The sequence below is a fragment of the Trichomonas vaginalis genome, chromosome II, assembly GCF_026262505.1.
Source record: "Trichomonas vaginalis G3 chromosome II, whole genome shotgun sequence".
NCBI classification, from domain to species: domain Eukaryota; phylum Parabasalia; order Trichomonadida; family Trichomonadidae; genus Trichomonas; species Trichomonas vaginalis.
The window spans coordinates 3,609,023-3,625,419 of NC_067204.1; the positions used below are offsets into that span (position 1 = coordinate 3,609,023).

Sequence of the window (16,397 nt, forward strand, 5' to 3'; positions counted from 1 at the left end):
TATATATGTAACTTGTTTATTTCTATTCGCAGTATTCAGGTTTGTGCTAAACACACCTTTGGACACCCTATATTATAAATCTTTGTTACGTCTTATACAAACGGCATTCAGCTACTTGAAGTATTTCAAGACCAAGATCTTCTGGTTTCTCAGGGTGAATTCCAATATATTTTCCTGTTCTATAATGAATCATTGGACCTGCTCTATATATGTTTCCGCGTGGAAGGAATCCATCGCTGAATGTGAAATCTTCTGTATACTTTGTTCCTTTTGCAAATTCTTGAATGGATTCAATTGCATCATTTGGTGCATTATGAAGAATAGCATAATCTGTGATGATTCCTTCAAAGATACACCCCATTTCATTGGCTGTATAATAGTGCATTTCTTTGAGATGTTTTCGATCATAGTCTTTGACAAATAGTTTCATTGCAAATTTTCCTAAAGTTGTAATATCTTCATCACTTAATGTATAGAATCTGTTGAATCGTAATATACTTTGATAATAAAGCATCTCTTTCCCTTTGTAGATAGTTGTTTCTGATGAATCTTTTGTTTGACTTCGGAAATAATCTATAATTATATTGTCTGGAGTGATATCCAAGGTTTCATAGGGTGGGTATTTAGATGTAGCAAAATAGTTAATTTTGATCCACTTCGGATAGTTTCTCGTATAAATATTTGAATCTTCCATAACTTTCGATCCTAAGAGGAATAATTTGATCCTTCGGAATGTGTTACAAATGAGAGTGCATAAGTCTTTTTTGGATAATCTCCACATTGCATATTAAAATTTTAGATTGAGAGCAATGTCAAGAAAAAAATTGCAATATTTAAAATTATAGAACTTTATCTATTATTTAAATTTGGCGAATAACAAACTCAATACTAATTGTGAATATATAAAGTATTGCAATTTGGACTGCACTTACAATTCTGTTTTAAATATAATCACTGTTTTTCTTATGAGTTTATCCTAATGAGATGTTATTTATCATGATAATGAAGAACATTTTCAAGAAGATTCATATAATTGCGAGCCCACAATTATAAGTCTGAGTTACATAATGATCACTGATTTTATCTAATTGATGATATAAGGAAGAATACTCTGCACGGATTGAATGTTAAAAGAACAATAATGGTCAATTTGGATGCCAAATAATCGTTTATGACTTTTTTTCACTTGTAGAAAAACCCAATATTCTTATACTTTTTAAATGCAATTATATTATATACTTTGTACCATGAAATTGATTTATCTTTGCATCAAAAGTTTTCATGAATTTATTGTAATTACAACATCTTTTTGCCTTAAAAACCGTTTTTAAGGTGTTACAAATAAAAATAATGGGAATAGAGAATCTTATATCTTTTGTAAAACATTTAGTGATGTTGGATGGATACGCAATTCCTCATGAGAATGAATTTAACTACAATGAACTTATGTGCTTGTTCAAAGATCCTAATGATGCGTTTATTTCAATTTATAGACTAAAAACGTTCAATGAAGAAGAAATCAACAAAATATATCAGGATCTTAAAATAAAACTAATCGACACAAAAATTGTTTCACCAACACAAATAATTAACATAATATCAAATGCAGCAATGTACAATAATCGATATTTGAAATCATACTGGATGCTATTAAAACAGATATTTGAAGAATATCAGCCAATGTATTTAAACTTCAACTCTTATGTTTGGTATTATTTTATTGATAAAGAAATTGGAAGTATTTCAGACCAGAAATTTCAAAGATTTTCAAAGTGTTTTTACTACATTAATTTAACATTAGATGTTCATGACGAAAACACAATATATCGAGCAATTATGGAGGATGATATAAAATCTTTTGTTTCATTCACTGAAAGAGAAAATTTTAATAAAGATAAAATATTTGCTAGTGATTTATATCCATTAAATAATGAAAATGAATATTCATTCCTCGAAATGTGTTGCTATTATGGATCAACCAAATGTTTCAAGTTCCTAAGAACAGAATTTGGCTGTGAAATCACAAAGACATGCCTTGATTTTTCATTTCTCAGCGGAAATCCAGACATCATGAGTGAATGTTTGAAATTTCAAACACCTGATCAGTATACTATGGAATGTGCAATTATTTCACATAACATTGATTTTGTATCATTTTTAATTAATGAATTCAATTTACAAATCGATCTAGAAAATTGTTGCGGATTTAGTAATCTTCAAGCATTTTTTGTTTATCTGGATCAAACTAAAGACATCAAGAAATGTTTTGTATTATCAACAATCTTTAACATGCCGAATCTTTCTAAATATTTTATTTCACATGGTATTGATATAAATACTGCCGATGAATGCGATAATAAAACTGCCCTTCATTATGCTTTAATGTATAATAGAAAAGAAATTACTGAATTTCTTCTAAGTTTTAATTCGAACATTAAATCAAAATGTGAAGAAACACCTCTTCAACTTGCAGCATTATATAATAGTGTTGAAGCTGCTGAAGTTATTTTTACATATTCAATACTAACTAAGAAAAAAATGATTATCAAACCAGGCATTTTGCATCAAGCAGTTAAGAATAATAACGTCGAGGTTGCCCAGCTCTTAATATCGAATGGTGCAGATGTCAACGGGAAAGATTTATCTTCAAAAACACCACTTCATTATGCAATGGAGTATAATCGAGAAAAAAACAATATCGAGATGATAAATCTCTTATTATCAAGTGGCGCAAATATCATCGAAGATAATAAAGTAAACTACATTCGAGATGCAATTGAGAGTTTCAAAAAAGAAATTATAGATATCTTTATTTCTTATGGTGCAGATATTACTTCGGCTGACAAATTCAAAAATACTACATCTCTTAATTATACCATTAAAGAGAAACATTTGGATTTTGTTCCAATCTTACTTTCATATGGTTTCAATATTAATGGAAGGAATAAATTGGATGGAAAAACTGCTCTTCATACAGCATTAGTGTATAGTCAGAGTGAATTTATAAAACACCTCGTTTCTCAAGGTGCAGATGTCAATGCTAAATGTGTCTACAATTGCACTCCAATTCATTATGCCATGAGACTTTATAATAATAAAGAAGTTGTAGAATTCCTTATTTTGAATGGAGCTGATATTAATGAAAAAGATTGTTATGGGAAAACTCCACTTCATTCTGCAGTAGAAATAAATAATATGAAAATTGTAGAACTACTTATTTTGAATGGCGCAGATATAAATGTAAAAAATCAACAAGGATTAAAAGCTTTGGATATTGCAGTACGTCTTAACTTTACATCAATAGTTGAATTCTTATTTTCACATGGTGCAAAATCACATTATAATGATTGCCATAATATGTCACTTCTTCATCACGCTTCAATTTCCAATCATGAAATAATGGTTCAAATATTAATTTCTAAAAGATTTGATATAAATGGAAAAGATGACGAAGGAAAAACTCCTCTACACTATGCAGCAATTCATACGAATCAAAAAATTGTAGAAATATTAATTACACATGGTGCAGATGCAAATGTTAAAGATTGTAAAAATAAAACACCACTACATTATGCTTCTCACGAAAATAATAAGGAAATTACGGAATTTCTTATTGCACACGGAGCAGATATCAATGCACAAGATAAAGATGGATCCACACCATTTCAAAAATCGAGCCGGAGACTTTTTAAAAGCGGAATAAAATTATTCTGCAATTGCTGCAATGCGGAAATATATTAAATGCTTTTCCATATGGTTGACTTGATATTTTTATGAATAAACATTCCAAAATACTCTATTTTTTTACTATTTCAAAATCATTAAAAAAATCTCGGGATAAAGACTCAAGGTGTAAATAACGCATATAAATATGCCACTTCTTCATCATGCTAAGTAGTTATCCCTTAACATAACATAAATGAATTGAGATATACCATAAAGAGGTAATATCATAGATGTTTCAATAATAACATTAATTAGAATACATAACGATTATTCAACCTAAATTTTCCTCTGAGATAAGTAAAATATTGAATAATAATAAAATTGAAATCATATTCTTCACATGTAAACTTTTCAATTCGCTCAAATTTTGAGAGACAGATGTGATGAATATGATTTCAAGTTTAGGAATTTAAAAGAAGATCTCAAAATGGCGATTTGCGCCACTTCTAATTTTAAATACCTAATAATGAATAAAGATGGCACCAGAGAGAAGTCAAATCATAGAATTTAAACGATTACATTATTTATAAAAATGTAATGATTATTCAACCTAAACTTTCCTATGTAATAAGCAAAATATTGAATAATAATGAATTGAGATGGTTCAAGAAGTAGTAATACTCAATAAACATAAAATAATTCAAAAAGAGAAAAGAAAATTTTCAAAATCAAAACTTTTTTTCATAATTAAACATAAAAAATGTAAAAATATAACTATTGTTATATCTTTCATTCCATCACAAAATGATTTTTTGTTAAAAAAATTAAAAATCAAATTTGTTATGAAGAATGAAAGAATAAATAGGAAGATTGTGTTCTTTGATGAAATCATTTTGATGGAGTTATCAATATACAGCCAGAGAGAAAAGGAATCTCACCAATTTGACATAAATTTTAAAAATTATAAAATTATTTGTATGTCAAACGAAGCAAACATGGAGAAACGTAACCTCTGCTCTGCATATTGCATTACCATCATCATTATTCATCTAGGAACAAACACTGGTCAAAAATATTTTGATCAGTGAAGTCAATCTCGAAATTGTCGAAGTTTGGATCGTAATTGTTATCAGGCGAATAAAAGATTTCCTCGGTTGTGACCAATCGGGGAATTTCGCACTGATCTTGGGGAGAAACAGGAACTCCGCCGTTTTTGTACATCTCTATGACATGGAACAAGTCATTGGATGCTTGGTATTGAGTCCATATTTGTGGAATCGTGATCGGAATTTTGGATTCAAGGAGAGAGAGAACTGTAGGGATCTGATACTTGAAAACCATTAGTACATCTGGCCTAGATAAGATTCTACCAACTACATCCCAGGAATCTTGTATAAATAGAGCAAATTTTCTATCTGTGAAAATTTTTTCCAAAGGAGTGTAATTAATGCAAAACCAGTTGATGGCAGGATCTTGCTCTATAAAATTACTAATTCTATCCCAATTGCGCTGTAGAAACTCTAACATTCCTGTTTTTGTTCGCCAATCGTTTCGAACTGTGTATGTTTGAAGCTTTTTGGCAGAAAGCTTAACAAGAATTGCTAGAAAATCACGGCGCAATGTGGGAGAGTACTTAGTAAGAACACTCTTCATATTATTCATCTTTGAAAAATGAAATAAAAAAAATTAAATTAGACACAACGGTTTCTCTCAATTAAAATTTCCTCCAAATTTTTGAAAAGTGACATACTTTTTTTTTCTAAAAAAAATTCAAAGGAGGAGAAAAAGGTAGTCTCACGAGAAAACTGACGGTAAAAATTCGATGAAACCAGGTGCATTGTATAGTACATATATGTGGTAAATAAATGTCGATTAGCTTTGTAAAAAATATCCCACAGTTTTTGAGATCTTGAAAACGGCCATTCAAAAAGTCGAAAATTTTCGCGAGATGTTAATGGGCAAGACAGTTTTTCGACAAATAAATCGTAAACATGGGAATTAAAATAAGGCGTTATATTACATATATGGTAAAGAATATGGATGTGAAGAGCGTTAGTAGAATGGAAAGACTTTGAAATTTTAAAAAATTTATCTGGACTAAAAAATTATTTGATTATAAAAAACATATTATATATCAATTGCTATATAGAACTATCATAACAGATTTTGGAAAAGCCGCAAATCCCCAAGTTGGAGAATTCATTAAATACTAATTATTCAGCTTTTTATCAGAAAGGAAGGTAGTGTAGTGGTTGGGAACACTATGCTCTTTTTGAATCTAAAAGGCAACTGTTCAAATCATAACATCTTTGTTTTTTTTTCTTATTCTGCCATTATTGTTTTTCCTTGTTATGATTCAAATTAAAAATATTTTAGTAAAGGTATTTTGGACATCATTTTTTCACATTGTCTCAATGCAAATGTTTGAAAATTTTGTAGGCAATATGACAACTCTTTCAACATTTGTTCTCTTTTATTAACTCAAACAGATTTAGGATCTAATTTCATGCCTTCGAAGACATTTAAACCATCTTCAACATAATTTATTGACAAATTGATAACAATTACTCATGAATGTCGTAGATTTAATATCCTGTCACTCAGCAACAAATTCGGGTTCAATAACAAAGCTCAGTAAAAACTTTACAGAAATTCTCCAATTTATTTTAGTGTCTTTTTGCGTCATTACGGCTGCATTTTCTTCTGCATCTGAACGCTGTGTTTGGAAGAAGACGAAATACAGAAACTTTCAACACAAGTAATCAGATTTTCTTGTCTTTCATGTTAAAATGCTTCATCTCGCTAGGTATACGTCATTTATTGGATGGATTGTTAGCTTTGTGTCCAAATAGCAAAAAAAAAGTATTAATTTAAATTTCGCATTTTGCATAAGTATACGCTTTAATTTATATCAAAACAGATTTAGATAGCTTAAAACAATATAGTTTACTCATAAATACATCTTGATAATTCACTTCTTCAATTTTCATAATCTTATATCCTGACCTATATCCTCTTATAAACCATATTTCTACTGAGATCTTCTTAAAGCATCTTTTTATCCCTATCTACGCCTCGAAACCCTATTTTTCCGGCGGAATATGAATCTTCGGGTCTCGCTGATTCGATTTCTGCAGTCAGATCGTAAAAATACCACTACATAGCCTGATAATCTCAATTTAAGTTCCTTAATTTTTTTGAAAAAAAAATTAAAACTCCCTTATCAAACATCATGCTCATTTTTACGAATTTCATTTTTCCTTTAAGTTTAAAATATACGCTTTTTAGCATGTTTATAATACATTTTCAATTTACATTTACATTTTTATTTTTGAATTGTTTATTTATATTTCCGTTTGAACAATAATATTTATTGAAAATTGTGAGAGAAACGGATATAATAAAAAACACCATACAACAAAATTCACTTTTTTTCATACTTACGCGGATCACTCCTTTTCGGCCCAATATGCCGGAAATGATAAAACTCTCAGATCTAGTTGCTAAGATCCAAACTCTCGACTCTCAAATCTACTTCCTCAGATCTTGTTGCTAAGATCTACTTCCTCAGATCTTGTTGCTAAGATCCAAACTCTCGACTCTCAAATCTACTTCCTCAGATCTTGTTGCTAAGATCTAAACTCTCGACTCTCAAATCTACTTCCTCAGATCTTGTTGCTAAGATCTAAACTCTCGACTCTCAAATCTATTTCCTCAGATCTTGTTGCTAAGATCTAAACTCTCGACTCTCAAATCTACTTCCTCAGATCTTGTTGCTAAGATCGATCTATTATACTCAATTTTACTTAAGCAATATAGATCACCTTTATTATGATTCTCTTTATCTGTACTTGTTTAAAATTAAATTACATCATAAAGATCTAATTACAAATTATTTAGAATTTTGAAATAAAACCAGTATTTTATCAAATGCTTTGAGATTAATGCATTCAAACTTAAAAAAAAAAGATATATTCAGATCAATTTCAATATTATTGATTTTTTAATGTAAAAACTATGTCTACATAGATCTCAAACAATTTTATTAGATACTCTTTTTCCCAATTTTTTTCAAAATCTCTTTTTACATATCAAAAATTGTATTTTTCAATTTCATTTTTATTTTTTCCATATTTTTTTTGGAATTTGGATATGCGTCCAAAGTAGTTATGTCATTAGAAAAATATTAGATATCTGAAGAGAAAATGATAACTTAGAGAGTTTTAAAGATTTTATTTTCGAATACAAATATAGACCTCAGAGGAATACATTCTAAATAAATTTGTATCTGAGGGTGAATAAATAAGAACAAAATTTAAAGGGTTAGCATAAATAATGTAGAAATTAAGATTGGAATTTAAATTTAATACAAAATTAAAGGGAATGAATTTGCGATTAGTAGGGTATGGCAAATGGATTGGGAAACATTGGTTACACATGAAAATTATCAGATGTAAGAATTTGGTGCAGATATTTTAAAAATGAGATCTGAGTGCTTAAACAATATCTCAAAATTCAAATTTTCCAAATGAAAATTTGGAAAATTCCCAAAATGCAGAATCAACTGATGATTTTCAATCATTAATAACGCCAATACAAGAAGATCATTTTCCTTCTGCCAACGAACTAAAACAATGGTTTGATATTGCCCATGATGTTTTAATTAGTCCGCCACCTGAGAATCAACATCCAGAAATTGATGAAGAAGAGACACAAAAAGCAATTTATCTATTACAAAACTTAGACTTTCCTAAGAAATAAAATTATTTAATTTATTCTTGTTTGTTTTTTAATTAAACATGTATATTTATTAACATTTCCTTTTTTAATACCTTTCCAACTTCTATTAGTAACAAATACATAACTAATTTGAAGATTTAGCGTTATGAAGAAGTATCCAAGTAATAACGTCAATAATGCATTTGCGATAGGATATAATTGCACCAAAGGTTAAAACTTGTATAAAGAATGAAAAATGAAATTTAATACAATTTTTTTTCGAAAAAAATCCATGCTTGGCTAGATTTTCATAGTTATTGAATATGCATTACTGACATCTTGTAAAAGATGCCGATCAAGGCTTTCAAGATTGCTAAATTTCTCGATTAAAATTTACATTTTTTTTTTATTTGTGTTTAATTACATTTTACAGTTTGCAGACTTACATAAAATCCGCAACATAGTGGTTATTTAATATTTGCCCCACAGTATTGTAGTTTGAAATTTACGATAAGATAAGTATTATATTGATAAAGTAAGGTTTTGTCATTAATGCATCTTATAAACTTTCATTGATAAATATGGATAGATAAGTTCTGTGTTCAAAAGTAAGCATTTTTTAAAACGCGCAATTATATCAAGAACGACTATCATAAATTCATGAGTATCGATGATTTTCGTTTAGGATGGACTTAATCGGCTTGATTGATATACATATTTTAAAATGGCATAGCTTTGTGCATGTTATGTCAAGCATTGTGCCAAACCAATTTAAAATGAAACAAATTATTTTAAAGAAACTATATATGAACTATTCGAACACTTTATATTAATGTAGGGAGCTATAAATTTAAATATTCTAAAAATTTATTTATTTGTTAAGAGTTCGGAACAAATTTATTATTGAATATATAGGAAATCAAATAATTATGCATAATCGCATAAAAAAATGCTGAAACAATGAAAAGAAAAAAATAGTTGCCCAATAGAAAAAGTCGAACCCATACCCCTACCCATTGAGTTATCCTCACTTTCAAGTTTCGATCGAAAAAAAGGTATTTAATCGCGTAACTCGCACTGTTTAGTCGTATTTCGAAGTTCTATATAGTATTAAAGATTAAGTTACATTATGTACAAAATAACTTTTTATTGTTATTTGATTTTGATAGCATTATTAGCTGAATATGAAAAATCTCGTAGAAATAATCATTTCATTCAGACATAAGTATTGGATTGTTTCCCAACAAGCATAATAACACACGTTTCATATTATAATTTATTCCATTTCTGTACAAAATTTAGATAACGATATCAAATAAAAAAAACTGTGGCATTTTTTTACTTCAAACTATCATGAAGTGTAACCAAATTGGGTGAGTATTCTTGCTATCAGTATGACATGAAAAAGTGAACGACAAAAATTGAAGATATTGTAGTTAACTCGGATTTTTTTAATTGCAAACACATCTATAATTTGTTTAAATATCATTTATTATATCAAAATCGAAAAATTCGTTTTTGGAAATCTTTGAATTTATGAGAAGTTCTACAAAGACACTTACAAATATAGCGTTTGCAATAAAAAGGCTCTTTAATCTTCTTCATCCTTGCTCAGAAACTTCTACTGGTTACCTTACGGGTAACCTGCAAAGCTGCTTCCAAGGCATCGGGAAAATAACGTATTTTCGTGAGACTACCTTTGAGGAGAAAATAACGTATAATTTTTTTTGTTGAAAGTGAAATGTCTGAAAATGAAGCTTCTAGTTTACCAAAGTTAAATAAAAAGCACAGTGGAAAGTCTCCTCTTTCCAGTGCTATAATTTCATCCGGTGATGTTAACGCTACACAGCTAAAACGTGAAGTTAATAGATTATATCCACATTTACAAAGCATTGAAAAAGAAATCACTGCATTGAAACAGCAACTACCGCCTAATCTAAATAAGGTTGTCATTCAAATACGACAAGATATCGATAAATTATATAATCCAAACCAAAATACGAAACAAGAAGATCAAAAAGACTTATTACAAAGAAGTTTAGATGATTTAGAGAATAGACTTCAAACTCAGCTACAAGTTTCCATTGAATCTTCAAAAGCAAATTTGGAAAATAAAGTTCAAGAGCTTATAAATACAAAGCCAAAGGATGATATCACTAAGATGATGGAAAATAATGGTGATGAGACTAATTACGATATGAAATTGGCTGCTCTTGAAGCTGCACTCGATTCTCAACATGAAAAAACACAAAAGAGATTGGATTTACTCGAAAAATCAATAGATAAGTTATCAAAACCAGCAGATGAAGCAAATAATTACAAAACTCTTCAATCTCTTAGTGAAGATATCGAATCTAACAGAAAAGGTATATCAGATTTAAGAACAAGGTTATCAGAAATCAAACTACAACTAGATAGAAGCACCTTCACCGAGCAAATTGAGAAAACTACAGATCAAGATTCCGAACCGAAATCTTCTGCTCGACCAATAGAAGTACCTGATCTTACTGTTCCTATCGAGAATCTGAACACAAAGATACTAAATATGCAAACCAAATTCCAAACTAAACTTAGAGAATTAAAAGGAAAGGCATTGCAATTCGAAGATAGAGTAAAAAAGGTAGATCAGATAGCAGTTCAGATTGTGACATCAACTGTAACATTAGAATCTCGTATAACAGAAGTGAATGCTTTATGCAATTCATTAATGAACCAGATTAAAGAACTCGGAGAAAAATCTGAGAATGATGATAATAAGCAGCTTATTCAGCAACTTACTGAAAAGGTAATGAAAGAACAGGCTGCATTAAAAACGGATATAGAAAAGGTTAAAGCTCGTGCACTCAAATGCCAAGAGTCTGTTCAAAAGATTCAGAAATAAAATTTTGTTTATACTTGTTAAATTTTAATTATGTATTTCTCTCAACATTATTTTTCCAAAATAGCAAAAAGTTGGTGCCACTTGTAGCTTCACATGATAGATGACTTTCATTGCTACCATAAACAATACAATGGTAATCCTTCATATAAAGATATACATATTATCTTAAAGAGAGCGTTTTTTGCCTTTTTTTTATATTTTATTTTATTTTATTTGGTAAAATGCCTCGAATTGCAAATAAAAACCATTTTTAGCATGAATTATGAATTATCACATAAAGTTATTAAAGATTACCCATCTAGCTCTACAAACATTGCTATTTCGGCACCACAAAAACTACTTTGCTAGCATCAAGTACAATCTTTTGAATTTGAAGTTCTGAAAGACTTATTTTTGCTTTGCCTCTTGTTTTCACTCGATAATGAAAATACAAGTAAAATATTCAAGCAAATTATAACGATTGTTCTAAATTAGCATAATTTACGCATTCATTAGCTCTTACATGCATTTTGATATCAAAATAAAATTTCGAACACATGTAATTACATCAGAAACACATGTAAATGGATATATGCGATCTAAATATCACAAACAATGAAATTACAGGAGTATTTAATCACAATCTTTGCTCAATTCAAAAAGGAGAAATTGATGAAACAATTATTGGTATTAAATCTCTTCCAAATCTTATCTACATTGCAAATCTTTCAAACTTCGTTAAAATACAGAAGATCCCTAATAAATTGTTTTATGAGCATAGAAATCTTACTCAGATTATATTTCCACCAAATATCATCGAGATCGGGAACTATTCATTTTATCAATGCAATAATTTAAAAGGATTTCTCAATCTTCCAAATGTTGTTAAAATAGGAGATTACGCCTTTTGCGAATGCTATAATCTGACTGATAAAATTGATTTTCCAAAATTAGAATATGTTGGAAATTATGCATTTTCAGAGTGTTACAACATATATGGTCAAGTTTGTTTTCCTTTCATTAAATTTGTTGGAGGTTCTGCATTTTTTAGATGCTATAGCTTAAATGGGTCAATATATATGCCAAATTTGGAAGATATTGGAATTTATGCTTTTGGAAACTGTGTAAATTTAGTTGGCTCAATTGATTTCCCAAAAATCATTGAGTTAAGCGGAGCAGCATTTTATAATTGTTATAATTTGAATGGAATTATTAACCTTCCAAATATTAAAATTTTTTATGGAGAAGTATTTTATAATTGTACGAAAATAAGTGGATCTCTGAATTTTCCTCTTGTTGAAAAAATAGATGAATCAGCATTTTATTGTTGTTATGGGTTAAATGGAACACTAAATTTTCCAAATTTAACTTATATAGGTATGTATACATTTTTCAATTGCTCAAATTTGACTGGTTCACTTGATTTTCCCAATCTAGAAAGAATATCTTGGAGTGCATTTTGCTATTGTTGGAGTTTGAATGGTACTATAAATATGCCTAAATTGATTTCGGTAGATAGATCTGTCTTTGTTTTTTGTAACAATTTAAGGGGTTCAAAATATCTTCCTAATGCTGAATATATAGATGTTTATGGATTTTCTAACTGCTCTAGTCTCGATGGTATTATTTATATACCGAAAACTACAATTATTGGTATGTTTGCTTTTTATAATTGCTTCAATTTAAAGGGAATAGTAAATATTCCGAATGCAATAGAAATTCGAAAATATGCTTTTGGAAATTGTATGGAACTTACAGAGTTTGTTAGTGTTGGTAATGTCACATCATTTGCAGAGGGTGTATTTTATAATTGTCGCAAAATGGAAGGATCATTCGCAAACATTCCAATCGAATTTGCTGATAATTATTCATTTTATAATTGCTACGAAATGAAAGGGACTCTTGATTGTATCAATTTCACAACAATAAAAAATGGTTCTTTTTATGGATCTGGTGTTGAAAACCTTGTCAATATAGATCAAATTACATCTATAAGCCAATATGGATTTTATAATTGTACTCAATTATCAGGAATTTTAAATTTTAGCAACATAATATCTATTGAAGAACATGCATTTCAACTTGACAACCACATTAAAAGTATTGTTTTAATGAAACCTAATATAGACATTGGCATTTCTGCATTCGATTCTAATGTTAATATCACAATTTCGCAGCCAATAAATCTTAGTCGGGAAATTGTGTATAATTATAATAATAGAGAATTCATTGTTTTCTATACAGGTCTTAAATATTGTGATTATGAATCTGATTCACTTATTTATGACTTCGCGAAGCGAATATATGTCCTATGTGAATATCCAAATAAAACATTTTACGGTCGATGTGTATTCAATCCATGCGTAAAACAGCATGTTATCACGCATTGTGATATTTCATTAAAGAGATACTTTTTTGGCTTTTTATGCTTCATATAAATAAATAAAAAATGTTAATAATATTACTTTGATCTCTTAATAATTCAATCTGAGAAGAATTTGATGCTTGTCCTTCAACTATAGCTTCAAAGAAATTCCTTTTTTGAAGCATAGTTTAATGGCACATGTCCTTCTGAGGTGTGAAGCTCCATTAAAAACTAACCATAAAGACTTAAATTGAAGACCATGTTTTACTGGTGTAAGTGCATCCTTAAAAATGTTGAGAGAATGTTTTCTTTATGATGTGTTGTTACTCAGAAGTAAATAAATGAATTTGTGTGCAAGTCATTTTTAACAATATTTTTGTTTATGTTATTCTATCTTGTTATTCAGGTTTGCTAGAAATTTTTAAAAATATACAAATCATTTTAATATAAAGCATTGTAGGCTTAAATCAAAATTATTTATCATTGACGCACGAATTTTGTTGTTAACAAAAAGCAATATCTTTTATCTCCGGTGACATTGGATTTTTCTGACCTTTGAATGACGATTAAATCCAAATTCAGTCTATCATTATTTGTGTGTGTTGTATATATGATATGAAATAACGATTGAATTACTCATAATAACGAGAAAATAAATTGAAAATAATTATTAGAGTAATTCTTCACCGGAATTTGAAAATATGATTTCTCTCTATATGGTTATCACTTTTGCTTGAATTCATATTTGCAAATGAGCTTTTTCTTTAAAACACTTCACAAATCTCTTTACATCCATGTCAGATTTATCTAAATTAGTAGAATTGGACTCGATTGGATGTATATCTGATAGTTTGGAACATGATGTTTCCTCAAACCTTCAAGAATATAGTAAAGATCCAACTTTCCAAAAATTATCAACTCAATGCGTTATTAGAATGGCAGCAAACTCGGAAAATATATCACCAGAAACGGCTCTTCGGCTTACAAAGCATGTTGCTTCCAAAAATAAAGATGATTTAATTCAATTATTACAAGTAATGAAGATATCTGGAGACTATACAGATGATATCAAAGAAATATTGAAATGTGTAACAGATATTCCTGTTTTAAAGTTATTTATTGATAATTATGAATCAAATTCAACAAAAATTACTCAAAAACCAGATATTATGTTAAGTATTTCAGATGGTGACTACTTTACAACAGATCCACAACCTACAAATGAAATTATGACCGAAAAAATTGATGATAATCCTCCTGAGACAATAAATGATGTAATAGACAGTATCAAAGTAATGAAATCTTCCGATTCTGATACGCTTTCTTTCAGCGATTCTGGCTCAGATCACGGCAACGATTCAGACAACGTTTTTGAGATAACTACGGAACCTCCGAAGCTCAAGTCTGCAGATTTAGTTGATGACCACTCCGATTTTAATCCATACATGACTTTACGTCAGACAATTAAAACATCTGACAGTGTTTCCTCAACGATGACTAGTTACAGCCAGCAAATGAACAGCTATAGCAAACAGACTGAAAATATTGCAACTCCGGCTCCAGAATCTGGAGATCCAAATCTTGAATCAATTCACGGAGCTCTTTTAGTTGAACCGAATGCAAAACCTGAAGTAGAAGAAAATCTTCCACCGCAATATCCAACTGGTGAACTTCCTCAAGAAAATAATCAAAATACAGATTGTTATCAGCAAGTTGAACCTGTTAATGATGTTCCAGAAGCTATACCTGAAGAAATTAAGCCACCTCCACCGGAAGCACCTGAAAATATCTTCCAAGCAGCTTCAAAAGGAAATCTTGATGCGATGATCAACTTTATTGAGCATCAAATCAGTCCAACAGTTGCAGATCAGAACGGATGGACTCCATTGCATCACTCAGCAGTCCATAGTTCAATGAATTGTTTGAAATATTTGTTAGCACATCCAATGTCTAACGTTAATGCTCTAACTAACCTTGGACAACAAGCTATTCATATTGGTGCTTTGCAGGGCCACTATGAAGTTGTTGCTTATCTGTTAAACAAAGGTTCAGAATTTGATCATCCAGATTCCGAAGGTTTTACACCACTAATGTACGCCTGTGAAGGTGGAAATGCCCAGATCGTCAACATTCTCATCTATGCAGGGGCGAAAGTCAACATTTCCAACCAAATTGGACTAACACCTTTAAATATTGCAGCAAGAGCTAAGAGTAGCGCATGCATAGAAGCTTTATTAAATGCACATGCTAAAGTAGAACCTTCAAAGAACGTTCTTTTGTCTCCTTTTTATATTTCTGTTTCCAAAAATGACGTAAAGAGTGCTCGAATGCTTGCCGATAAAGGTGCCAAGATCAATTCGCAGAACAAACAGCGTGTTGCACCTATTCATATTGCTGCTTCCGAAGGAAATGTTGAAATGATCAAATTATTATTAGAAAAAGGAGCGAAAATTGAAATTGAAAACAAAGCAAAAGAAAGACCATTATACATTGCAGCAAAGAATGGCCACGTAGATGCTGTAAAAGAGCTAATTAGAGCTGGAGCAAATGTAAATGCACAACAGGAGAACGGAAACACTCCATTGCATATTGCTGTTATCGGTCAACATGCAGAAGTTGTTAGAGCTCTGCTTGCTGCTCATGCAAACAAAAGAATTAAGAACAAAAGATCGAAATATCCAGTTGATATTCCAACAATACCAGAAATTACATCTCAACTTGCTTGAATAAAAATATTATGTTTGTTTCATAATAATAAATATGATTTTTTTCCAATTAAAATATGAT

The 16,397-nt window shown here is 29.7% G+C and overlaps 6 protein-coding genes across 6 annotated transcripts, besides 1 other annotated feature; 4 read left to right on the forward strand and 2 right to left on the reverse strand.

The window, feature by feature from the left end:
* Positions 1–70: part of a mobile genetic element that runs on past the window's edge.
* A 15-nt stretch (positions 71–85) lies between these two features.
* TVAGG3_0480040 (uncharacterized protein) lies at positions 86–781 on the reverse strand (the record flags this gene model as incomplete). Its single annotated transcript, XM_001311014.1, has 1 exon — positions 86–781. The coding sequence occupies one exon, from the start codon at positions 779–781 to the stop codon at positions 86–88; it is 696 nt and encodes a 231-aa protein (XP_001311015.1).
* Positions 782–1,392: 611 nt separating this feature from the next.
* Positions 1,393–3,741, forward strand: TVAGG3_0480050 (ankyrin repeat and SOCS box-containing protein 4 family; the record flags this gene model as incomplete). Its single annotated transcript, XM_001311013.1, has 1 exon — positions 1,393–3,741. The coding sequence occupies one exon, from the start codon at positions 1,393–1,395 to the stop codon at positions 3,739–3,741; it is 2,349 nt and encodes a 782-aa protein (XP_001311014.1).
* Positions 3,742–4,676: 935 nt separating this feature from the next.
* Positions 4,677–5,328, reverse strand: TVAGG3_0480060 (uncharacterized protein; the record flags this gene model as incomplete). The annotated part of the gene is made up of 1 exon (XM_001311012.1): positions 4,708–5,328. The coding sequence occupies one exon, from the start codon at positions 5,326–5,328 to the stop codon at positions 4,708–4,710; it is 621 nt and encodes a 206-aa protein (XP_001311013.1).
* A 4,794-nt stretch (positions 5,329–10,122) lies between these two features.
* TVAGG3_0480070 (uncharacterized protein) lies at positions 10,123–11,280 on the forward strand (the record flags this gene model as incomplete). Its single annotated transcript, XM_001311011.1, has 1 exon — positions 10,127–11,266. The coding sequence occupies one exon, from the start codon at positions 10,127–10,129 to the stop codon at positions 11,264–11,266; it is 1,140 nt and encodes a 379-aa protein (XP_001311012.1).
* Positions 11,281–11,599: 319 nt separating this feature from the next.
* TVAGG3_0480080 (antigen BSP-related family) lies at positions 11,600–13,962 on the forward strand (the record flags this gene model as incomplete). Its single annotated transcript, XM_001311010.1, has 1 exon — positions 11,830–13,683. One exon carries the CDS (start codon positions 11,830–11,832, stop codon positions 13,681–13,683), a length of 1,854 nt encoding a protein of 617 aa, XP_001311011.1.
* Positions 13,963–14,197: 235 nt separating this feature from the next.
* Positions 14,198–16,336, forward strand: TVAGG3_0480090 (spectrin binding; the record flags this gene model as incomplete). Its single annotated transcript, XM_001311009.1, has 1 exon — positions 14,405–16,336. One exon carries the CDS (start codon positions 14,405–14,407, stop codon positions 16,334–16,336), a length of 1,932 nt encoding a protein of 643 aa, XP_001311010.1.
* Between the last annotated feature and the right edge of the window lie 61 nt (positions 16,337–16,397).